Source organism: Oncorhynchus clarkii, chromosome 30 (genome assembly GCF_045791955.1).
Source record: "Oncorhynchus clarkii lewisi isolate Uvic-CL-2024 chromosome 30, UVic_Ocla_1.0, whole genome shotgun sequence".
NCBI classification, from domain to species: Eukaryota; Metazoa; Chordata; class Actinopteri; order Salmoniformes; family Salmonidae; genus Oncorhynchus; species Oncorhynchus clarkii.
In genome coordinates this window covers 39,211,526-39,237,483 of record NC_092176.1, presented here as the reverse complement: position 1 = coordinate 39,237,483, position 25,958 = coordinate 39,211,526, and the positions used below count along the sequence as shown (strand labels likewise).

Below are 25,958 nucleotides of genomic sequence, written 5' to 3'. Positions count from 1 at the left end.
ATTTTACTCGCACAACAAATAATTAATGGTTGTCAAACATCTTTATCTTCATAGAATGCACTCATATATACATGTTCTTATTGTATACAGTATTTATGAAATATTTTGTGTTAAAATAAAGAAAAGTGCTCATTTGCCTCTTCTGCATAAATTCACCAGGTGTATTTGCATATATTAGGACATTAACATATAGGGGTGGAACAAGGCTGCAAGGGATTAATCAGTCTTCCCTACCTGCCCTCACCTGCTCTGTCTATCCTACCTGCCCTCACCTGCTCTGTCTATCCTACCTGCCCTCACCTGCTCTGTCTACCCTACCTGCCCTCATCTGCTCTGTCTATCCTACCTGCCCTCACAAGCTCTGTCTACCCTACCTGCCCTCACCTGCTCTGTCTACCCTACCTGCCCTCACCTGCTCTGTCTACCCTACCTGCCCTCACCTGCTCTGTCTATCCTACCTGCACTCACCTGCTCTGTCTACCCTACCTGCCCTCACCTGCTCTGTCTATTCTACCTGCTCTGTCTACCCTACCTGCCCTCATCTGCTCTGTCTATCCTACCTGCCCTCACAAGCTCTGTCTACCCTACCTGCCCTCACCTGCTCTGTCTACCCTACCTGCCCTCACCTGCTCTGTCTACCCTACCTGCCCTCACCTGCTCTGTCTACCCTACCTGCCCTCACCTGCTCTGTCTACCCTACCTGCCCTCACCTGCTCTGTCTACCCTACCTGCCCTCACCTGCTCTGTCTATTCTACCTGCTCTGTCTCACCTGCTCTGTCTATTCTACCTGCCCTCACCTGCTCTGTCTATCCTACCTGCACCCACCTGCTCTGTCTACCCTACCTGCCCTCACCTGCTCTGTCTATCCTACCTGCCCTCACCTGCCCTGTCTACCCTACCTGCCCTCACCTGCTCTGTCTATCCTCCCTCCCTGTCTACCCTACCTGCCCTCACCTGCTTTGTCTATCCTACCTGCCCTCACCTGCTCTTTCTATCCTACCTGCCCTGTCCACCCTACCTGCCCTCACCTGCGCTGTCTATCCTACCTGCCCTCACCTGCTCTGTCTATCCTACCTGCCCTCACATGCTCTGTCTATCCTACCGGCACTCACCTGCTCTGTCTACCCTACCTGCCCTGTCTACCCTACCTGCTATGTCTACCCTACCTGCCCTCACCTGCTCTGTCTATCCTACCTGCCTTCACCTGCTCTGTCTATCCTACCTGCCCTCATCTGCTCTGTCTATCCTACCTGCCCTCATCTGCTCTGTCTATCCTACCTGCCCTCACCTGCCCTGTCTACCCTACCCGCCCTCACCTGCTCTGTCTATCATACCTGCACTCACCTGCTCTGTCTATCCTACCTTCCCTGTCTATCCTACCTGCATTCACCTGCTCTGTCTATCCTACCTGCCCTGTCTATCCTACCTGCCCCGTCTATCCTACCTGCACTCACCTGCCCTGTCTATCCTACCTGCACTCACCTGCTCTGTCTACCCTACCTGCCCTCACCTGCTCTGTCTATCCTACCTGCTCTGTCTACCCTACCTGCCCTCACCTGCTCTGTCTACCCTACCTGCCCTCACCTGCTCTGTCTACCCTACCTGCCCTCACCTGCTGTCTACCCTACCTGCCCTCACCTGCTCTGTCTATCCTACCTGCACTCACCTGCTCTGTCTACCCTACCTGCCCTCACCTGCTCTGTCTATTCTACCTGCTCTGTCTACCCTACCTGCCCTCACCTGCTCTGTCTACCCTACCTGCCCTCACCTGCTCTGTCTACTCTACCTGCCCTCACCTGCTCTGTCTACCCTACCTGCCTTCACCTGATCTGTCTACCCTACCTGCCCTCACCTGCTCTGTCTACCCTACCTGCCCTCACCTGCTCTGTCTATTCTACCTGCTCTGTCTCACCTGCTCTGTCTATTCTACCTGCCCTCACCTGCTCTGTCTATCCTACCTGCACCCACCTGCTCTGTCTACCCTACCTGCCCTCACCTGCTCTGTCTATTCTACCTGCTCTGTCTACCCTACCTGTTGTTGTCACGTTCTGTTGCATAATTCAACAAGTAGCAGGCTCGGCTCTAGATTACACCCGTCTAAACAGACTTTACATTGTTAGAGAGATCAGACAAAATATCACTATAATCCCAGTGTTCATTTTCTGAAGTTGTTTTCATCTCAGTGCATCACATTTGTAAACTTTTCAACTGTATTAAACTTGAAATTTTTAAAAATTCCACAAAAAATGAACACCCATCAAAATGAAGTTATATTTCTTGTCTTTCTCGTGATGTAAGTGTTGAGACGGTGTGTTAAATCCCAGACGAAGCTTCAGCGTTCTTATAGATTCAACGGAAAGACAACGTGTTCCATTGAGCCCATTACAGCTATCACCAGGGTGTGTTTGACAGGTCATTACAAATACAGCCGCAGTCGTAGCGTTTAACGGGGAAAAACGACGGGCGCAAGCGAGAGTATGAAAGAGTCGCACGAGTAAAATGAAAGCAATCAATCCAGAGAGATTTAATAATCAATCCAGAGAGATTTAATAATCAATCCAGAGAGATTTAACAATCAATCCAGAGAGATTTAATAATCAATCCAGAGAGATTAAACAATCAATCCAGAGAGATTTAATAATCAATCCAGAGAGATTTAATAATCAATCCAGAGAGATTTAACAATCAATCCAGAGAGATTTAATAATCAATCCAGAGAGATTAAACAATCAATCCAGAGAGATTTAATAATCAATCCAGAGAGATTTAATAATCAATCCAGAGAGATTTAACAATCAATCCAGAGAGATTTAATAATCAATCCAGAGAGATTAAACAATCAATCCAGAGAGATTTAATAATCAATCCAGAGAGATTTAATAATCAATCCAGAGAGATTTAACAATCAATCCAGAGAGATTTAACAATCAACCCAGAGAGATTTAACAATCAATCCAGAGAGATTTAACAATCAATCCAGAGAGATTTAACAATCAATCCAGAGAGATTTAACAATCAATCCAGAGAGATTTGAATGATTTAACAATCAAGCCAGAGAGATTTGATTGATTTAACAATCAAGCCAGAGAGATTTAACAATCAAGCCAGAGAGATTTAACAATCAAGCCAGAGAGATTTGATTGATTTAAGAATCAATCCAGAGAGATTTAAGTGACACCCCTCAAACACAGGAAATAGATATCTGAAAAAGACAGATCCTCAGGTGGGAGGGGCACGTTGCGAGTTACACAAGAAAAGGTACAATTGAACGTCCTCAGCATTTCAACCCCCTCTTTCCTTCCATTTTTACTAGCCCTTATCTCCTCCTCTACTCACTCTGCAGGCAGTCAGCGTTGAGCAGCTCCTGGCACTTCTCGTGAACTTTGACCCCACACTCAGCACACCTCATGCCCTGGCGGGCGATGCCCCAAAGCAGTCCCTCACACTCATAGCAGTAGGTGGGTGTGGAGGCGGTCCACACCTGGAAGGCATGGGGCGTGGTGCAGGAGATGGGGTAGATCAGAGCCTGCAGGGTTTTCTTATAAACGTGGTTCTTCTGTAGGAGAAGAGAGAGGGAGGGGAGGAGGAGGAGAGAGAGGTAGAGGGAGAGAGGAGGAGAGATAGAGGGACAGAGAGAAAGATAGATAGGAAGAGGGAGAGAGGAGGAGAGAGAGGTAGAGGGACAGAGAGAAAGATAGATAGGAAGAGGGAGAGAGGGGGTAAGAAGTAGAGAAGAACAGAAAAAATATCAAGATTGAAAGGGAGGGGAAGAGATAGGGAGAGAAAGAGAGAGGGTAACAGACAATGTTTAGTCAGGTGCAGTGGGTAGTGCAGAGCAGAGTTGAGGTGCACACAGAACCGTAGGCTGAGGTATAAACACTCACAGGGGAACTCAACCTTATGTTTGTTTGTTTGGTTACAACTGGAACGTTACAAAATATATGAGTCACCATCAGCCATCAGAGGGAGCAAGGCACGGATAGGGGGAGGGGGAGAGGAAGAGGGGGAGGGAGGGAGAGAGGTAGGGAGAGGGAGCGAGGCACGGAGAGGGGGAGAGGAAGAGGGGGAGGGAGAGGGAGAGGTAGGTAAGGGAGAGGTGGAGGGAGAGCGGTAGGGAGAGGGGTAGAGGGAGAGGGTGAGAGGGATAAGGGGGGATAGGTAGGAGGAGAGGTAGAGGGAGAGAGGGATAAGGGGGATAAGTAGGGGGAGAGGGAGAGACGGATAAGGGGGATAGGTAGGGAGAGAGGGATAAGGGGGAGAGGGATCTGGGGGATAGTTAGGGGGAGAGAGGGATAAGGGGGAGAGGGAAAGAGGGATAAGGGGGAGAGGGAGAAAGGGATAATGGGGGAGAGGGAGAGGGATAAGGGGGATAGGTAGGGGGAGAGAGTGATAAGGGGGAGAGGGATCTGGGGGATAGTTAGGGGGAGAGAGGGATTAGGGAGAGAGAGGGATAAGGGGGAGAGAGGGATAAGGGAGAGAGAGGGATAAGGGGGAGAGAGGGATAAGGGGGATAGGTATGGGGAGAGAGTGATAAGGGGGAGAGGGAGAGAGGGATAAGGGGGAGAGGGATAAGGATAAGGGCGAGAGGGATACGGGGGATAGGTATGGGGAGAGAGTGATAAGGGGGAGAGGGAGAGAGGGATAAGGGAGAGTGGGATAAGGGGGATAGGTAGGGGGAGAGAGTGATAAGGGGGAGGGAGAGAGGAATAAGGGGGAGAGGGAAAGAGCGATACGGGACAGAGTTAGGGAGAGGGGGAGAGGGAGAAGGAGAGGTAGGGAGAGGGAGAATGAGAGTTAAGGAGAGGGGAGAAGGAGAGGTAGGGAGAGGGAGAAGGAGAGGTAGGGAGAGGGAGAATGAGAGTTAGGGAGAGGGGAGAAGGAGAGGTAGGGAGAGGGGAAGAGGGAGAAGAAGAGGTAGGGAGCAGGGAAGAGGGAGAAGAAGAGGTAGGGAGCAGGGAAGAGGGATAAGGGGGATAGGTAGGGGGAGACGGAGAGGGATAAGGGGGATAGGTAGTGGGAGAGGATAAGTGAGAGAGGGATACGGGAAAGGAAGAAGGAGGTAGGGAGAGGGGGAGAGGGAGAAGGAGAGTTAGGGAGAGGGATAATGAGAGTTAGGGAGAGGGAGAGAGGGATAAGGGAAACAGGTAGGGAGAGAGATAGGGGGAGAAGGAGTGGTAGGGAGAGGGGGAGAGGTAGAAGGGGGAGAGGTAGCGAGAGGAGGAGAGGGAGAAGGGGGAGAGGGGATAAGAGAGAGGCAGCGTGGTAGGGAGAGCGAGAGAAAGAAGGAGAGTATTGTACCAGGGAAAGCCACACTAAGCTATTTATAAAGTCACACAGACCAGCGCTTCACACAAAATGACCAAGGAAAGGTCAGACTGAATAGATTAACAAGTGGTGAACGGTGTGTCCTCTCACCAGCTCCTGGTCCTTCTGGGACGTCTTTGTAGCCATAGAGAGCCCTGCCTTCCTGGCCTGCAACATGGACTGAGAGAGAGAGAGAGAGAGAGAGAGAGAGAGAGAGAGAGAGAGAGAGAGAGAGAGAGAGAGAGAGAGAAGAGAGAGAGAGAGAGAGAGAGAGAGAGAGAGAGAAAGAGAGAGAAAATTTAAAAGATTGAAGATTGAGGTCAGAAGAGAGGTTTATTATCTACAAATACAATCTGTGTGATTTAGTTCACACTCAGACATATAATATATGTGTGAACAGAGGATAAGGTTTCTTAGCCTGGCTAACAGTTTGAATTTTCGTTCCACTCCTTTGCATGACACAGGTTCTGGATTTCAGGCTAAAGGATAGAACCTGTTGTGTATGTGACTCAGACTATAGTTGTCTAAGGACAGATCATGTGTGCTTAGCAGTGCTCTGATATGTCCCTGTGTGTCTAATTCCCTCTCTCCTCCACAGTGGACTGTCTCATAACCGCAAACACATACTAAGAACCTCTCTGTCCTGTCTGTCTGTCTGTCTGTCTGTCTGTCTGTGTGTGTGTGTCTGGAGGGCCTGCTCCCTGCTAGACAAGCTAATCAATGTCGTTAGCCGTTTCCCGCTAAATGGCAAAAATGCTCTCGAATTATGTATTTTTATTTAACTAGGCAAGTCAATTAAGAACAAATTCTTATTTTCAATGATGGCCTAGGAACAGTGGGTTAACTGCCTGTTCAGGGGCAGAACGACAGATTTGTACATTGTCAGCTTGGGGATTTGAACTGGCAACCTTCTGGTTGCCACTCTAACACTCTAACCACTAGGCTACCCTGCTCTGAAGAGAAAAACAAGATAAACAAAACAAAACTCCACTCTGCAAGAGGTGTGTTTTTGTTTAGTCACTGTGTGCTACAGCGTATGAAAGCCGATGTGTGTGGGAGAAGAGATGGACAGGGTTAGAATGTTTGTGGTGTAATTTGTTGTGAAGTAGATGGATGTTTTCTCCTGTTTCGACAACTACAGTAAGGACCTGGTGGAGTGGCATAAACAGTCACTAAACCACATAGGTTTAGCCTACATAGCCTACAGTAGTTTAGCCTACAGTAGTTTAGCCTACAGTAGTTTAGCCTACAGTAGTTTAGCCTACAGTAGTTTAGCATACAGTAGTTTAGCCTACATAGCCTACAGTAGTTTAGTCTACAGTAGTTTAGCCTACAGTAGTTTAGTCTACAGTAGTTTAGCCTACATAGCCTACAGTAGTTTAGCCTACATAGCCTACAGTAGTTTAGCATATATAGCCTACAGTAGTTTAGCCTACATAGCCTACAGTAGTTTAGCCTACATAGCCTACAGTAGTTTAACCTACATAGCCTACAGTAGGTTAGCATACATAGCCTACAGTAGTTTAGCCTACATAGCCTACAATAGTTTAGCCTACATAGCCTACAGTAGTTTAGCCTACATAGCCTACAGTAGTTTAGCCTACATAGCCTACAGTAGTTTAGCCTACAGTTGTTTAGTCTACATAGCCTATAGTAGTTTAGCCTATATAGCCTACAGTAGTTTAGCCTACATAGCCTACAGTAGTTTAGTCTACAGTAGTTTAGCCTACATAGCCTACAGTAGTTTAGCCTACAGTAGTTTAGTCTACATAGCCTACAGCAGTTTAGCCTACAGTAGTTTAGCCTACATAGCCTACAGTAGTTTAGACTACAGTAGTTTAGCCTACATGGCCTACAGTAGTTTAGCCTACATAGCCTAAAGTAGTTTAGCCTACAGTAGTTTAGCCTACATAGCCTACATTAGTTTAGCCTACATAGCCTACAGTAGTTTAGCCTACAGTAGTTTAGCCTACATAGCCTACAGTAGTTTAGCATACATAGCCTACAGTAGTTTAGCCTACGTAGCCTACAGTAGTTTAGCCTACATAGCCTACAGTAGTTTAGTCTACAGTAGTTTAGTCGACATAGCCTAGAGTAGTTTAGCCTACATAGCCTACAGTAGATTAGCCTACAGTAGTTTAATCTACATAGCCTACAGTAGTTTAGCCTACATAGCCTACAGTAGTTTAGTCTACAGTAGTTTAGCCTACATAGCCTACAGTAGTTTAGCCTCCAGTAGTTTAGCCTACATAGCCTACAGTATTTTAGCCTACAGTAGTTTAGTCTACATAGCCTACAGTAGTTTAGACTACAGTAGTTTAGTCTACATAGCCTACAGTATTTTAGCCTACAGTAGTTTAGTCTACATAGCCTACAGTAGTTTAGCCTACATAGCCTACAGTATTTTAGCCTACAGTAGTTTAGTCTACATAGCCTACAGTAGTTTAGCCTACAAAGCCTACAGTAGTTTAGCCTACATAGTCTACAGTAGTTTAGTCTCCATAGCCTACAGTAGCTTAGTCTACAGTTGTTTAGTCTACATGGCCTACAGTAGTTTAGTCTCCATGGCCTACAGTAGTTTAGTCTCCATGGCCTACAGTAGTTTAGTCTCCATGGCCTACAGTAGTTTAGTCTCCATGGCCTACAGTAGTTTAGCCTACAGTAGTTTAGTCTCCATGGCCTACAGTAGTTTAGTCTCCATAGTCTACAGTAGTTTAGCCTACATAGTCTACAGTAGTTTAGCCTACATAGCCTACAGTAGTTTAGCCTACAGTAGTTTAATCTCCATGGCCTACAGTAGTTTAGTCTCCATAGCCTACAGTAGTTTAGTCTACATAGTCTACAGTAGTCTAGCCTACAGTAGTTTAGTCTCCATGGCCTACAGTAGTTTAGTCTCCATAGCCTACAGTAGTTTAGCCTACAGTAGTTTAGTCTCCATGGCCTACAGTAGTTTAGTCTCCATGGCCTACAGTAGTTTAGTCTCCATAGCCTACAGTAGTTTAGCCTACATAGCCTACAGTAGTTTAGCCTACATAGCCTACAGTAGTTTAGCCTACTTGGCCTACAGTAGTTTAGCCTATAGTAGTTTAGCCTACATAGCCTACAGTAGTTTAGCCTACATAGCCTACAGTAGTTTAGTCTACATAGCCTACAGTAGTTTAGCCTACATAGCCTACAGTAGTTTAGCCTACAGTTGTTTAGTCTACATAGCCTACAGTAGTTTAGTCTCCATAGCCTACAGTAGTTTAGTCTACATAGCCTACAGTAGTTTAGCCTACATAGCCTACAGTAGTTTAGTCTCCATGGCCTACAGTAGTTTAGCCTACAGTAGTTTAGTCTACATAGCCTACAGTAGTTTAGTCTACATAGTCTACAGTAGTTTAGCCTACATAGCCTACAGTAGTTTAGCCTACAGTAGTTTAGTCTCCATAGCCTACAGTAGTTTAGTCTACATAGTCTACAGTAGTTTAGCCTACAGTAGTTTAGTCTCCATGGCCTACAGTAGTTTAGTCTCCATAGCCTACAGTAGTTTAGCCTACAGTAGTTTAGTCTACATAGTCTACAGTAGTTTAGTCTACATAGTCTACAGTAGTTTAGTCTCCATGGCCTACAGTAGTTTAGTCTCCATAGCCTACAGTAGTTTAGCCTACAGTAGTTTAGTATACATAGCCTACAGTAGTTTAGTCTCCATGGCCTACAGTAGTTTAGTCTCCATAGCCTACAGTAGTTTAGTCTACATAGTCTACAGTAGTTTAGCCTACATAGCCTACAGTAGTTTAGCCTACAGTAGTTTAGTCTACATAGTCTACATTAGTTTAGCCTACATAGCCTACAGTATTTTGGCCTACATAGTCTACAGTAGTTTAGCCTACAGTAGTTTAGCCTACATAGCCTACAGTAGTTTAGCCTACAGTTGTTTAGTCTACATAGCCTACAGTAGTTTAGCCTACATAGCCTACAGTAGTTTAGCCTACATAGCCTACAGTAGTTTAGTCTCCATGGCCTACAGTAGTTTAGTCTCCATAGCCTACAGTAGTTTAGCCTACATAGTCTACAGTAGTTTAGCCTACATAGCCTACAGTATTTTAGCCTACTGTAGTTTAGTCTACATAGCCTACAGTAGTTTAGCCTACATAGCCTACAGTAGTTTAGCCTACAGTAGTTTAGTCTCCATAGCCTACAGTAGTTTAGCCTACATAGCCTACAGTAGTTTAGCCTACATAGCCTACAGTAGTTTAGCCTACAGTTGTTTAGTCTACATAGCCTACAGTAGTTTAGCCTACATAGCCTACAGTAGTTTAGCCTACATAGCCTACAGTAGTTTAGCCTACAGTTGTTTAGTCTACATAGCCTACAGTAGTTTAGTCTCCATGGCCTACAGTAGTTTAGTCTCCATAGTCTACAGTAGTTTAGTCTACATAGCCTACAGTAGTTTAGTCTACAGTAGTTTAGCCTACATAGTCTACAGTAGTTTAGTCTCCATAGCCTACAGTAGCTTAGTCTACAGTTGTTTAGTCTACATGGCCTACAGTAGTTTAGTCTCCATGGCCTACAGTAGTTTAGTCTCCATGGCCTACAGTAGTTTAGTCTCCATGGCCTACAGTAGTTTAGTCTCCATGGCCTACAGTAGTTTAGCCTACAGTAGTTTAGTCTCCATGGCCTACAGTAGTTTAGCCTACATAGTCTACAGTAGTTTAGCCTACAGTAGATTAGTCTCCATGGCCTACAGTAGTTTAGTCTCCATAGTCTACAGTAATTTAGTCTACAGTAGTTTAGCCTACATAGCCTACAGTAGTTTAGTCTCCATGGCCTACAGTAGTTTAGTCTCCATAGCCTACAGTAGTTTAGTCTACATAGTCTACAGTAGTTTAGCCTACAGTAGTTTAGTCTCCATGGCCTACAGTAGTTTAGTCTCCATAGCCTACAGTAGTTTAGCCTACAGTAGTTTAGTCTCCATGGCCTACAGTAGTTTAGTCTCCATGGCCTACAGTAGTTTAGTCTCCATGGCCTACAGTAGTTTAGTCTCCATAGCCTACAGTAGTTTAGTCTACATAGTCTACAGTAGTTTAGCCTACATAGCCTACAGTATTTTAGCCTACTGTAGTTTAGTCTACATAGCCTACAGTAGTTTAGTCTACATAGCCTACAGTAGTTTAGCCTACAGTTGTTTAGTCTACATAGCCTACAGTAGTTTAGCCTACATAGCCTACAGTAGTTTAGCCTACATAGCCTACAGTAGTTTAGCCTACTTGGCCTACAGTAGTTTAGCCTATAGTAGTTTAGCCTACATAGCCTACAGTAGTTTAGCCTACATAGCCTACAGTAGTTTAGTCTACATAGCATACAGTAGTTTAGCCTACATAGCCTACAGTAGTTTAGCCTACAGTTGTTTAGTCTACATAGCCTACAGTAGTTTAGTCTCCATAGCCTACAGTAGTTTAGTCTACATAGCCTACAGTAGTTTAGCCTACATAGCCTACAGTAGTTTAGTCTCCATGGCCTACAGTAGTTTAGCCTACAGTAGTTTAGTCTACATAGCCTACAGTAGTTTAGTCTACATAGTCTACAGTAGTTTAGCCTACATAGCCTACAGTAGTTTAGCCTACAGTAGTTTGGTCTCCATAGCCTACAGTAGTTTAGTCTACATAGTCTACAGTAGTTTAGCCTACAGTAGTTTAGTCTCCATGGCCTACAGTAGTTTAGTCTCCATAGCCTACAGTAGTTTAGCCTACAGTAGTTTAGTCTACATAGTCTACAGTAGTTTAGTCTACATAGTCTACAGTAGTTTAGTCTCCATGGCCTACAGTAGTTTAGTCTCCTTAGCCTACAGTAGTTTAGCCTACAGTAGTTTAGTCTACATAGCCTACAGTAGTTTAGTCTCCATGGCCTACAGTAGTTTAGTCTCCATAGCCTACAGTAGTTTAGTCTACATAGCCTACAGTAGTTTAGCCTACAGTAGTTTAGCCTACATAGTCTACAGTAGTTTAGTCTCCATGGCCTACAGTAGTTTAGTCTCCATGGCCTACAGTAGTTTAGTCTCCATAGCCTACAGTAGTTTAGTCTACATAGCCTACAGTAGTTTAGCCTACAGTAGTTTAGTCTCCATAGCCTACAGTAGTTTAGCCTACATAGTCTACAGTAGTTTAGTCTACATAGCCTACAGTAGTTTAGTCTCCATAGTCTACAGTAGTTTAGTCTACATAGCCTACAGTAGCTTAGTCTACAGTAGTTTAGTCTACATAGTCTACAGTAGTTTAGCCTACATAGCCTACAGTAGTTTAGCCTACAGTAGTTTAGTCTCCATAGCCTACAGTAGTTTAGCCTACAGTAGTTTAGTCTCCATGGCCTACAGTAGTTTAGTCTCCATGGCCTACAGTAGTTTAGTCTCCATGGCCTACAGTAGTTTAGTCTCCATAGCCTACATTAGTTTAGTCTACATAGTCTACAGTAGTTTAGCCTACATAGCCTACAGTATTTTAGCCTACTGTAGTTTAGTCTACATAGCCTACAGTAGTTTAGCCTACATAGCCTACAGTAGTTTAGCCTACAGTTGTTTAGTCTACATAGCCTACAGTAGTTTAGCCTACATAGCCTACAGTAGTTTAGCCTACATAGCCTACAGTAGTTTAGCCTACTTGGCCTACAGTAGTTTAGCCTATAGTAGTTTAGCCTACATAGCCTACAGTAGTTTAGCCTACATAGCCTACAGTAGTTTAGTCTACATAGCCTACAGTAGTTTAGCCTACATAGCCTACAGTAGTTTAGCCTACAGTTGTTTAGTCTACATAGCCTACAGTAGTTTAGTCTCCATAGCCTACAGTAGTTTAGTCTACATAGCCTACAGTAGTTTAGTCTCCATAGCCTACAGTAGTTTAGTCTACATAGTCTACAGTAGTTTAGCCTACATAGCCTACAGTATTTTAGCCTACTGTAGTTTAGTCTACATAGCCTACAGTAGTTTAGCCTACATAGCCTACAGTAGTTTAGCCTACAGTTGTTTAGTCTACATAGCCTACAGTAGTTTAGCCTACATAGCCTACAGTAGTTTAGCCTACATAGCCTACAGTAGTTTAGCCTACTTGGCCTACAGTAGTTTAGCCTATAGTAGTTTAGCCTACATAGCCTACAGTAGTTTAGCCTACATAGCCTACAGTAGTTTAGTCTACATAGCCTACAGTAGTTTAGCCTACATAGCCTACAGTAGTTTAGCCTACAGTTGTTTAGTCTACATAGCCTACAGTAGTTTAGTCTCCATAGCCTACAGTAGTTCAGTCTACATAGCCTACAGTAGTTTAGCCTACATAGCCTACAGTAGTTTAGTCTCCATGGCCTACAGTAGTTTAGCCTACAGTAGTTTAGTCTACATAGCCTACAGTAGTTTAGTCTACATAGTCTACAGTAGTTTAGCCTACATAGCCTACAGTAGTTTAGCCTACAGTAGTTTAGTCTCCATAGCCTACAGTAGTTTAGTCTACATAGTCTACAGTAGTTTAGCCTACAGTAGTTTAGTCTCCATGGCCTACAGTAGTTTAGTCTCCATAGCCTACAGTAGTTTAGCCTACAGTAGTTTAGTCTACATAGTCTACAGTAGTTTAGTCTACATAGTCTACAGTAGTTTAGTCTCCATGGCCTACAGTAGTTTAGTCTCCATAGCCTACAGTAGTTTAGCCTACAGTAGTTTAGTCTACATAGCCTACAGTAGTTTAGTCTCCATGGCCTACAGTAGTTTAGTCTCCATAGCCTACAGTAGTTTAGTCTACATAGCCTACAGTAGTTTAGCCTACAGTAGTTTAGCCTACATAGTCTACAGTAGTTTAGTCTCCATGGCCTACAGTAGTTTAGTCTCCATGGCCTACAGTAGTTTAGTCTCCATAGCCTACAGTAGTTTAGTCTACATAGCCTACAGTAGTTTAGCCTACAGTAGTTTAGTCTCCATAGCCTACAGTAGTTTAGCCTACATAGTCTACAGTAGTTTAGTCTACATAGCCTACAGTAGTTTAGTCTCCATAGTCTACAGTAGTTTAGTCTACATAGCCTACAGTAGCTTAGTCTACAGTAGTTTAGTCTACATAGTCTACAGTAGTTTAGCCTACATAGCCTACAGTAGTTTAGCCTACAGTAGTTTAGTCTCCATAGCCTACAGTAGTTTAGCCTACAGTAGTTTAGTCTCCATGGCCTACAGTAGTTTAGTCTCCATGGCCTACAGTAGTTTAGTCTCCATGGCCTACAGTAGTTTAGTCTCCATAGCCTACAGTAGTTTAGTCTACATAGTCTACAGTAGTTTAGCCTACATAGCCTACAGTATTTTAGCCTACTGTAGTTTAGTCTACATAGCCTACAGTAGTTTAGTCTACATAGCCTACAGTAGTTTAGCCTACAGTTGTTTAGTCTACATAGCCTACAGTAGTTTAGCCTACATAGCCTACAGTAGTTTAGCCTACATAGCCTACAGTAGTTTAGCCTACTTGGCCTACAGTAGTTTAGCCTATAGTAGTTTAGCCTACATAGCCTACAGTAGTTTAGCCTACATAGCCTACAGTAGTTTAGTCTACATAGCCTACAGTAGTTTAGTCTACATAGTCTACAGTAGTTTAGCCTACAGTAGTTTAGTCTCCATGGCCTACAGTAGTTTAGTCTCCATAGCCTACAGTAGTTTAGCCTACAGTAGTTTAGTCTACATAGTCTACAGTAGTTTAGTCTACATAGCCTACAGTAGTTTAGTCTCCATGGCCTACAGTAGTTTAGTCTCCATAGCCTACAGTAGTTTAGTCTACATAGTCTACAGTAGTTTAGCCTACATAGCCTACAGTAGTTTAGCCTACAGTAGTTTGGTCTCCATAGCCTACAGTAGTTTAGTCTACATAGTCTACAGTAGTTTAGCCTACAGTAGTTTAGTCTCCATGGCCTACAGTAGTTTAGTCTCCTTAGCCTACAGTAGTTTAGCCTACAGTAGTTTAGTCTACATAGCCTACAGTAGTTTAGTCTCCATGGCCTACAGTAGTTTAGTCTCCATAGCCTACAGTAGTTTAGTCTACATAGCCTACAGTAGTTTAGCCTACAGTAGTTTAGCCTACATAGTCAACAGTAGTTTAGTCTCCATGGCCTACAGTAGTTTAGTCTCCATGGCCTACAGTAGTTTAGTCTCCATAGCCTACAGTAGTTTAGTCTACATAGCCTACAGTAGTTTAGCCTACAGTAGTTTAGTCTCCATAGCCTACAGTAGTTTAGCCTACATAGTCTACAGTAGTTTAGTCTACATAGCCTACAGTAGTTTAGTCTCCATAGTCTACAGTAGTTTAGTCTACATAGCCTACAGTAGCTTAGTCTACAGTAGTTTAGTCTACATAGTCTACAGTAGTTTAGCCTACATAGCCTACAGTAGTTTAGCCTACAGTAGTTTAGTCTCCATAGCCTACAGTAGTTTAGCCTACAGTAGTTTAGTCTCCATGGCCTACAGTAGTTTAGTCTCCATGGCCTACAGTAGTTTAGTCTCCATGGCCTACAGTAGTTTAGTCTCCATAGCCTACATTAGTTTAGTCTACATAGTCTACAGTAGTTTAGCCTACATAGCCTACAGTATTTTAGCCTACTGTAGTTTAGTCTACATAGCCTACAGTAGTTTAGCCTACATAGCCTACAGTAGTTTAGCCTACAGTTGTTTAGTCTACATAGCCTACAGTAGTTTAGCCTACATAGCCTACAGTAGTTTAGCCTACATAGCCTACAGTAGTTTAGCCTACTTGGCCTACAGTAGTTTAGCCTATAGTAGTTTAGCCTACATAGCCTACAGTAGTTTAGCCTACATAGCCTACAGTAGTTTAGTCTACATAGCCTACAGTAGTTTAGCCTACATAGCCTACAGTAGTTTAGCCTACAGTTGTTTAGTCTACATAGCCTACAGTAGTTTAGTCTCCATAGCCTACAGTAGTTTAGTCTACATAGCCTACAGTAGTTTAGTCTCCATAGCCTACAGTAGTTTAGTCTACATAGTCTACAGTAGTTTAGCCTACATAGCCTACAGTATTTTAGCCTACTGTAGTTTAGTCTACATAGCCTACAGTAGTTTAGCCTACATAGCCTACAGTAGTTTAGCCTACAGTTGTTTAGTCTACATAGCCTACAGTAGTTTAGCCTACATAGCCTACAGTAGTTTAGCCTACTTGGCCTACAGTAGTTTAGCCTATAGTAGTTTAGCCTACATAGCCTACAGTAGTTTAGCCTACATAGCCTACAGTAGTTTAGTCTACATAGCCTACAGTAGTTTAGCCTACATAGCCTACAGTAGTTTAGCCTACAGTTGTTTAGTCTACATAGCCTACAGTAGTTTAGTCTCCATAGCCTACAGTAGTTCAGTCTACATAGCCTACAGTAGTTTAGCCTACATAGCCTACAGTAGTTTAGTGTCCATGGCCTACAGTAGTTTAGCCTACAGTAGTTTAGTCTACATAGCCTACAGTAGTTTAGTCTACATAGTCTACAGTAGTTTAGCCTACATAGCCTACAGTAGTTTAGCCTACAGTAGTTTAGTCTCCATAGCCTACAGTAGTTTAGTCTACATAGTCTACAGTAGTTTAGCCTACAGTAGTTTAGTCTCCATGGCCTACAGTAGTTTAGTCTCCATAGCCTACAGTAGTTTAGCCTACAGTAGTTTAGTCTACATAGTCTACAGTAGTTTAGTCTACATAGTCTACAGTAGTTTAGTCTCCATGGCCTACAGTAGTTTAGTCTCCATAGCCTACAGTAGTTTAGCCTACAGTAGTTTAGTCTACATAGCCTACAGTAGTTTAGTCTCCATGGCCTACAGTAGTTTAGTCTCCATAGCCTACAGTAGTTTAGTCTACATAGCCTACAGTAGTTTAGCCTACAGTAGTTTAGCCTACATAGTCTACAGTAGTTTAGTCTCTATGGCCTACAGTAGTTTAGTCTCCATGGCCTACAGTAGTTTAGTCTCCATAGCCTACAGTAGTTTAGTCTACATAGCCTACAGTAGTTTAGCCTACAGTAGTTTAGTCTCCATAGCCTACAGTAGTTTAGCCTACATAGTCTACAGTAGTTTAGTCTACATAGCCTACAGTAGTTTAGTCTCCATAGTCTACAGTAGTTTAGTCTACATAGCCTACAGTAGCTTAGTCTACAGTAGTTTAGTCTACATAGTCTACAGTAGTTTAGCCTACATAGCCTACAGTAGTTTAGCCTACAGTAGTTTAGTCTCCATAGCCTACAGTAGTTTAGCCTACAGTAGTTTAGTCTCCATGGCCTACAGTAGTTTAGTCTCCATGGCCTACAGTAGTTTAGTCTCCATGGCCTACAGTAGTTTAGTCTCCATAGCCTACAGTAGTTTAGTCTACATAGTCTACAGTAGTTTAGCCTACATAGCCTACAGTATTTTAGCCTACTGTAGTTTAGTCTACATAGCCTACAGTAGTTTAGTCTACATAGCCTACAGTAGTTTAGCCTACAGTTGTTTAGTCTACATAGCCTACAGTAGTTTAGCCTACATAGCCTACAGTAGTTTAGCCTACATAGCCTACAGTAGTTTAGCCTACTTGGCCTACAGTAGTTTAGCCTATAGTAGTTTAGCCTACATAGCCTACAGTAGTTTAGCCTACATAGCCTACAGTAGTTTAGTCTACATAGCCTACAGTAGTTTAGTCTACATAGTCTACAGTAGTTTAGCCTACAGTAGTTTAGTCTCCATGGCCTACAGTAGTTTAGTCTCCATAGCCTACAGTAGTTTAGCCTACAGTAGTTTAGTCTACATAGTCTACAGTAGTTTAGTCTACATAGCCTACAGTAGTTTAGTCTCCATGGCCTACAGTAGTTTAGTCTCCATAGCCTACAGTAGTTTAGTCTACATAGCCTACAGTAGTTTAGCCTACAGTAGTTTAGTCTCCATAGCCTACAGTAGTTTAGCCTACATAGTCTACAGTAGTTTAGTCTACATAGCCTACAGTAGTTTAGTCTACATAGTCTACAGTAGTTTAGTCTACATAGCCTACAGTAGCTTAGTCTACAGTAGTTTAGTCTACATAGTCTACAGTAGTTTAGTCTCCATAGTCTACAGTAGTTTAGTCTACATAGCCTACAGTAGCTTAGTCTACAGTAGTTTAGTCTACATAGTCTACAGTAGTTTAGCCTACATAGCCTACAGTAGTTTAGCCTACAGTAGTTTAGTCTATATAGCCTACAGTAGTTTAGCCTACAGTAGTTTCTCTACGGACTTTAGTGTTGACCTCGGAGTGAAACTGTTAGTCACAACGTGGATGCTATCGACTTGATGTTGTCAGCGTGTGTGTGTGAGAGGCTGTGTTGAGCTCACTGTCAGACACTTACCATTGCCTGAGGGAAGACAGTGACAGGGGCAGGACGAGAAAGAACAAGAAATAATCAAGGTTAGAGCATCACAAGAAGACTGGTGTTCCTCAGAGAGTAGCTCTCCCACATCAAACACTTCAAACACAGTCAGACTTCGCTCTGCTCTGAGAGACTTGAGGAGGAAAGAAACGTCAGTGGATTTTCTTTAGTGACACGTAAATACAACACAATTTGGAAACAGAACGACCTTGAACCAAGTTTTTAAAATCTGCAAAGTACAGGATAATGTGTACAAATACAGTACCCTGCAGTATCCAGCACCTTGAACAGACTGCACTATTGTACACAGGTCTTGTAGTTCTTTAGGTTTCTGCAATAGTGTTTTCATTTGACTTTACAGAGGTCCGATTCATTTATGTAACCAAAGGTAAATCTTTATCTTGTCGTCTGCCTGAGGTACTGTGAGTTCAGGAGTCAAAGGTCAAGAGGTCAGAGAAACTCACCAGCTCGCTGACCAGAGGGATAGGCCGTCTCTTGCGGAGGTCAGGCATGCTGTCGATCCCAAAGGGCGTGGCGCCACTAAACACACACAAACAGTTCAAAACAAGATACAACAACGTACCAAATCTATTAGAGGTCATCATTGCTGGTGGTTGGACTCCAGTCCACTTGAATATGTACAGATCCACACACAGAGAAAGACACACACAAAGACAGGACAGGACAGACACACGCACACACGCACGCACGCACGCACGCACGTACGCACACACAGACAGAGGCATTGTCACTGACCCAGGCTTGGCCCACGGGTGCTGGCTGGGGTCTCCATCTCGGCCCTGTAATAGAGGTCAAAGGTCAGGCGTTTAGCCACTGAGACTGACAGTTCTCATAGAAGTTAAGATAATAGAACATGTACACATAATATGACATAGAATCAAAGCAGAATCAGAGACAGAGAAAGAGGGGTTGGACGGGGTTGGTTGAGTTTCACTGAAGCATGCCAGAGAGGATTTCCATCGGCTAAAACACACTGGAGGTTGGATGAGGGAGCATCATCAACAAACAAACACACTGAGGGTTGGATGAGGGAGCATCATCAACAAACAAACACACTGAAGGTTGGATCAGGGAGCATCCATCCACCCACACATGCACTCACCCACACACACATGCACTCACCCACCCACACATGCACTCACCCACCCACCCACACATGTACTCACCCACCCACCCACACATGCACACACCCACCCACACATGCACCCACTCACCCACCCACACATGCACCCACTCACCCACCCATGCAGTCACTCACACACAAACACCCACAAATGTAACCCACAAATCTTTCCTTCTCAAATACACTTTTTTGCTGTCAACAAACAATCTTTCATCATCAATACTGTCCATGTCCCTCTACTTTCATCATCAATACTGTCCATGTCCCTCCACTTTCATCATCAATACTGTCCATGATGTCCCTCCACTTTCATCATCAATACTGTCCATGTCCCTCTACTTTCATCATCAATACTGTCCATGTCCCTCCACTTTCATCATCAATACTGTCCATGTCCCTCCACTTTCATCATCAATACTGTCCATGTCCCTCTACTTTCATCATCAATACTGTCCATGTCCCTCCACTTTCATCATCAATACTGTCCATGATGTCCCTCTACTTTCATCATCAATACTGTCCATGTCCCTCCACTTTGATCATCAATACTGTCCATGATGTCCCTCTACTTTCATCATCAATACTGTCCATGTCCCTCTACTTTCATCATCAATACTGTCCATGTCCCTCTACTTTCATCATCAATACTGTCCATGTCCCTCCACTTTCATCATCAATACTGTCCATGATGTCCCTCTACTTTCATCATCAATACTGTCCATGTCCCTCTACTTTCATCATCAATACTGTCCATGTCCCTCCACTTTCATCATCAATACTGTCCATGATGTCCCTCCACTTTCATCATCAATACTGTCCATGATGTCCCTCTACTTTCATCATCAATACTGTCCATGTCCCTCCACTTTCATCATCAATACTGTCCATGTCCCTCTACTTTCATCATCAATACTGTCCATGTCCCTCCACTTTCATCATCAATACTGTCCATGTCCCTCTACTTTCATCATCAATACTGTCCATGTCCCTCCACTTTCATCATCAATACTGTCCATGTCCCTCCACTTTCATCATCAATACTGTCCATGTCCCTCTACTTTCATCATCAATACTGTCCATGTCCCTCCACTTTCATCATCAATACTGTCCATGATGTCCCTCCACTTTCATCATCAATACTGTCCATGTCCCTCCACTTTCATCATCAATACTGTCCATGTCCCTCTACTTTCATCATCAATACTGTCCATGTCCCTCTACTTTCATCATCAATACTGTCCATGTCCCTCTACTTTCATCATCAATACTGTCCATGTCCCTCCACTTTCATCATCAATACTGTTCATGTCCCTCTACTTTCATCATCAATACTGTCCATGATGTCCCTCCACTTTCATCATCAATACTGTCCATGATGTCCCTCCACTTTCATCATCAATACTGTCCATGTCCCTCCAGTTTCATCATCAATACTGTCCATGTCCCTCCACTTTCATCATCAATACTGTCCATGATGTCCCTCTACTTTCATCATCAATACTGTCCATGTCCCTCCACTTTCATCATCAATACTGTCCATGTCCCTCCACTTTCATCATCAATACTGTCCATGTCCCTCTACTTTCATCATCAATACTGTCCATGTCCCTCCACTTTCATCATCAATACTGTCCATGTCCCTCCACTTTCATCATCAATACTGTCCATGATGTCCCTCTACTTTCATCATCAATACTGTCCATGTCCCTCTACTTTCATCATCAATACTGTCCATGATGTCCCTCCACTTTCATCATCAATACTGTCCATGATGTCCCTCCACTTTCATCATCAATACTGTCCATGATGTCCCTCTACTTTCATCATCAATACTGTCCATGTCCCTCCACTTTCATCATCAATACTGTCCATGATGTCCCTCTACTTTCATCATCAATACTGTCCATGTCCCTCCACTTTCATCATCAATACTGTCCATGTCCCTCTACTTTCATCATCAATACTGTCCATGTCCCTCCACTTTCATCATCAATACTGTCCATGTCCCTCTACTTTCATCATCAATACTGTCCATGATGTCCCTCCACTTTCATCATCAATACTGTCCATGATGTCCCTCTACTTTCATCATCAATACTGTCCATGTCCCTCCACTTTCATCATCAATACTGTCCATGTCCCTCCACTTTCATCATCAATACTGTCCATGATGTCCCTCCACTTTCATCATCAATACTGTCCATGTCCCTCCACTTTCATCATCAATACTGTCCATGATGTCCCTCCACTTTCATCATCAATACTGTCCATGTCCCTCTACTTTCATCATCAATACTGTCCATGTCCCTCCACTTTCATCATCAATACTGTCCATGTCCCTCCACTTTCATCATCAATACTGTCCATGTCCCTCTACTTTCATCATCAATACTGTCCATGTCCCTCTACTTTCATCATCAATACTGTCCATGTCCCTCTACTTTCATCATCAATACTGTCCATGTCCCTCCACTTTCATCATCAATACTGTCCATGATGTCCCTCCACTTTCATCATCAATACTGTCCATGTCCCTCCACTTTCATCATCAATACTGTCCATGATGTCCCTCTACTTTCATCATCAATACTGTCCATGATGTCCCTCCACTTTCATCATCAATACTGTCCATGTCCCTCTACTTTCATCATCAATACTGTCCATGTCCCTCCACTTTCATCATCAATACTGTCCATGTCCCTCTACTTTCATCATCAATACTGTCCATGTCCCTCCACTTTCATCATCAATACTGTCCATGTCCCTCCACTTTCATCATCAATACTGTCCATGATGTCCCTCTACTTTCATCATCAATACTGTCCATGATGTCCCTCCACTTTCATCATCAATACTGTCCATGATGTCCCTCCACTTTCATCATCAATACTGTCCATGTCCCTCCACTTTCATCATCAATACTGTCCATGTCCCTCCACTTTCATCATCAATACTGTCCATGATGTCCCTCCACTTTCTCCTGAAGGGTGTTTGTTCTGTATGATCAACATGCGGTCAATAATGACCTATTCAGCTATGACCCACTGTGATTAATCAAATCAAATGTATTTATATAGCCCTTAGCTGATATCTCAAAGTGCTGTACAGAAACCCAGCCTAAAATCCAAAAACAGCAAGCAATGCAGGTGTAGAAGCACGGTGGCTAGGGAAAAACTCCCTAGAAAGGCCAAAACCTAGGAAGAAACCTAGAGAGGAACCAGGCTATGTGGGGTGGTCAGTCCTCTTCCAACTGAATCTCCTACATGGCTCTGACACTGCATAACTATAAAAACTACCGCATTTACAGCAAAGCTTTGAAATGCACTACTGTTAAAGTGAAATCCCTGAGATAATACCTATGTACTGAGATAATACCTATGTACTGAGATACTACCTATGTACTGAGATAATATCTATGTACTGAGATAATACCTATGTACTGAGATAATACTTATGTACTGAGATAATACCTATGTACTGAGATACTACCTATGTACTGAGATAATACCTATGTACTGAGATAATACCTATGTACTGAGATAATACTTATGTACTGAGATAATACCTATGTACTGAGATAATACCTATGTACTGAGATAATACCTATGTACTGAGATAATACCTATGTACTGAGATAATCCCTATGTACGGAGATAACACCTATGTACGGAGATAATACCTATGTACTGAGATAATACCTATGTACTGAGATAATACCTATGTACTGAGATAATACCTATGTATGGAGATAATACCTATGTACTGAGATAATACCTATGTACTGAGATAATACCTATGTATGGAGATAATACCTATGTACTGAGATAATACCTATGTACTGAGATAATACCTATGTACGGAGATAACATCTATGTACGGAGATAATACCTATGTACTGAGATAACACCTATGTACGGAGATAATACCTATGTACTGAGATAATACCTATGTACTGAGATAATACCTATGTACTGAGATAATACCTATGTATGGAGATAATACCTATGTACTGAGATAATACCTATGTACGGAGATAATACCTATGTACTGAGATAATACCTATGTACTGAGATAATACCTATGTACTGAGATAATACCTATGTACTGAGATAATACCTATGTACTGAGATAATACCTATGTACTGAGATAATACCTATGTACGGAGATAACACCTATGTACTGAGATAATACCTATGTACTGAGATAATACCTATGTACTGAGATAATACCTATGTACGGAGATAATACCTATGTACTGAGATAATAAAGTTCCCTTTAACCCAATGAGTCGCTCCGCCGTAACGCCGACACGTTCTTTTTGTCGCCTTCTAACCACTTTCAAACGTTGTGTGTTTGACTTCTGAGCTGAGCGACGGCGGATCCCGAAGGGGCCCGTGCAAGTTTATATTACAAGAATGTCTGTAGAGTCTAAATGGTTTGAGCTACAAAACTATTCAAAGCTATCTATGAAAAGATGACTATCACGAACACGAACATGTAAAAAAAAAAAATAATCCTCACAAGTTACACAAGTGTCGATAGAAGGTAAGGGGTTCTTCTACATAGAAGCTCATAGGAAATCCCAGGACATAGTGTCTATAATACTGTAAGGGGTTCTTCTACATAGATCATAGGAAATCCCAGGTCATAGTGTCTATAGTACTGTAAGGGGTTCTCCTACATAGAAGCTCATAGGGAATCCCAGGTCATAGTGTCTATAATACTGTAAGGGGTTCTTCTACATAGATCATAGGGAATCCCAGGTCATAGTGTCTATAATACTGTAATACGCTCACATATAGTTGCTGTCACAAACTACGTACTCCACACAGTTGTCACTGACTTGCTGGATATTCATTTCCCAGTGAGCAAACCATTTCTGTACTTACAGCATTCATATAAATGCATTTTTATTTATACATTTTGGTCAATAAAACTCATGAATGCAACTGTTCAAATAGTTTTGTGTTTTACTTGTAGCCCTGGTTGTCCTGGAAATAAAATGGTCAAACACGTAATTGTGAGGCTAAATAACGTGGTTGGACTGGCAGATAAATGAAAGTCAGACAAATGAAAAGTTGATCTTTTGCTGGGGTCTCGGGACTGATAGGGTTAACAAGGAAAACAAGCCTGCATCGGCAAGATCATCACCACCAAGAGACAAACCAAATGAAGGAAGCAATTTAAGTAATAAACTTCAAAACGTAAGTAAACTTCAAAACAAACACCAGCTATGAGGGCATGCGTATAAAGACATTCACATGAGACTATAAAATGGAAAAAAGTGACCTGATCATCTTGACTTCCATCTGAAAGAGAGGAGAGAGAGAGAGAGAGAGACAGAGAGAAACAGAGAGACAGAGACAGAGACAATGAGAAAGACAGAGAGACAGAGACAGAGACAATGAGAGAGGAGAGAGAGAGACAGGGAGACAAAGAGAGAGAGACAGAGATACAAAGAGAAAGGAGAGAGAGAGAGACAGAGACAAAGAGAGAGGCAGAGAGACAGAGAGAGAGAAGGAGAGAGACAAAGAGAGAGAGACAGAAAGAGAGAGGGAGAAAGAAAGAGAGAGAGACAGAAAGAGAGAGAGAGAGGGTGAGAGAGAGTGAGAGACAGAGACAGAGACAAAGAGAGGGGAGAGAGAGAGACAAAGAGACAAAGAGAGAGAGAGACAGAGAGGCAAAGAGAAAGGAGAGAGCGAGAGACAAAGACAGAGAGACAGAGAGAGAGGCAGAGAGACAGAGGCGGGGGGAGAGAGCCAGAGAGACAGAGGGAGAGGCAGAGAGACAAAGAGAGGCAGAGATAGGAGAGAGAGAGGAGACAGAGAGACAAAGAGAGGCAGAGAGAGAGACAAAGAGAGGCAGAGAGAGAGAGAGAGAGAAAGCGAGAGGAGAAAGAAAGAGAGAGGAGAGAGAAAGAGATAGGCAGAGTCATCAACTAAGCAGTTCAAGTAAACAGAACAACTCCTTCCAGCTGATCAATTCGGAGTAAATGCTACAGTAGTGATGCTGGGTGGGTGATGCTACAGTAGTGATGCTGGGAGGGTGATGGTAGAGTAGTGATGCTGGGGGGTGATGCTACAGTAGTGATGCTGGGGGGTGATGGTAGAGTAGTGATGCTGGGAGGGTGATGGTAGAGTAGTGATGCTGGGAGGGTGATGGTAGAGAGAGACAGAGTGAGCCAGACTCACAGGGACAGACAGAGTAGAGTGATGGTAGAGTAGTGATGCTGGGAGGGTGATGGTAGAGTTGTGATGCTGGGAGGGTGATTGTAGAGTAGTGATGCTGGGAGGGGGATTGTAGAGTAGTGATGCTGGCGGGTGATGGTAGAGTTGTGAGTTGTGATGCTGGGAGGGTGATGGTAGAGTAGTGATGCTGGGGAGTGATGGTAGAAGAGGCCCACAGTGAGCCAGACTCACAGGGACACACAGGGATTGAGGTCATGAATGTTTCATCAACATGTATAATTCATTATGAAAATGACTCCTAATCTTCCCTCTTCTTCTTTAATATCAGCCCTACTTTCAGAGAGATAATTCATGTTTTTAATGCAGTAAATGGCCATACTGCTCCTAGAATGGCAGGTGATGATGCATTGCTACAAATGGGGAGTATAACTACAGGATCACCAAAGAGACAATTCTATATCATATACAGTGCCTTGCGAAAGTATTCAGGCCCCATTGAACTTTGCGACCTTTTGCCACATTTCAGGCTTCAAACATAAAGATATAAAACTGTATTTGTTTGTGAAGAATCAACAACAAGTGGGACACAATCATGAAGTGGAACGACATTTATTGGATATTTCAAACTTTTTTAACAAATCAAAAACGGAAAAATTGGCCGTGCAAAATTATTCAGCCCCCTTAAGTAAATACTTTGTAGCGCCACCTTTTGCTGCGATTACAGCTGTAAGTCGCTTGGGGTACGTCTCTATCAGTTTTGCACATCGAGAGACTGAATTTTTTTCCCATTCCTCCTTGCAAAACAGCTCGAGTTCAGTGAGGTTGGATGGAGAGCATTTGTGAACAGCAGTTTTCAGTTCTTTCCACAGATTCTCGATTGGATTCAGGTCTGGACTTTGACTTGGCCATTCTAACACCTGGATATGTTTATTTTTGAACCATTCCATTGTAGATTTTGCTTTATGT

The 25,958-nt window shown here is 43.1% G+C and overlaps 2 protein-coding genes across 2 annotated transcripts in view; both read right to left on the bottom strand.

Moving 5' to 3' along the window:
• LOC139389327 (protein unc-13 homolog B-like) overlaps positions 1-5,480 on the bottom strand; it is a 93,783-nt gene extending 88,303 nt beyond the window's left edge. Inside the window, exons 1-2 of the mRNA XM_071135994.1 lie at positions 5,417-5,480; positions 3,338-3,557 (exon numbers count right to left, since the gene is read on the bottom strand). Coding sequence (XP_070992095.1) covers positions 3,338-3,557; positions 5,417-5,452 — 256 coding nt within the window. The 5' untranslated portion in view covers positions 5,453-5,480. The remainder of the gene's footprint in view (positions 1-3,337; positions 3,558-5,416) is intronic.
• Positions 5,481-18,087: 12,607 nt separating this feature from the next.
• Positions 18,088-25,958, bottom strand: part of LOC139389548 (cell surface glycoprotein 1-like) — a 66,330-nt gene continuing 58,459 nt past the window's right edge. Inside the window, exons 4-5 of the mRNA XM_071136364.1 lie at positions 18,416-18,459; positions 18,088-18,199 (exon numbers count right to left, since the gene is read on the bottom strand). Of these exons, the coding sequence (XP_070992465.1) occupies positions 18,088-18,199; positions 18,416-18,459 (156 nt within the window). The remainder of the gene's footprint in view (positions 18,200-18,415; positions 18,460-25,958) is intronic.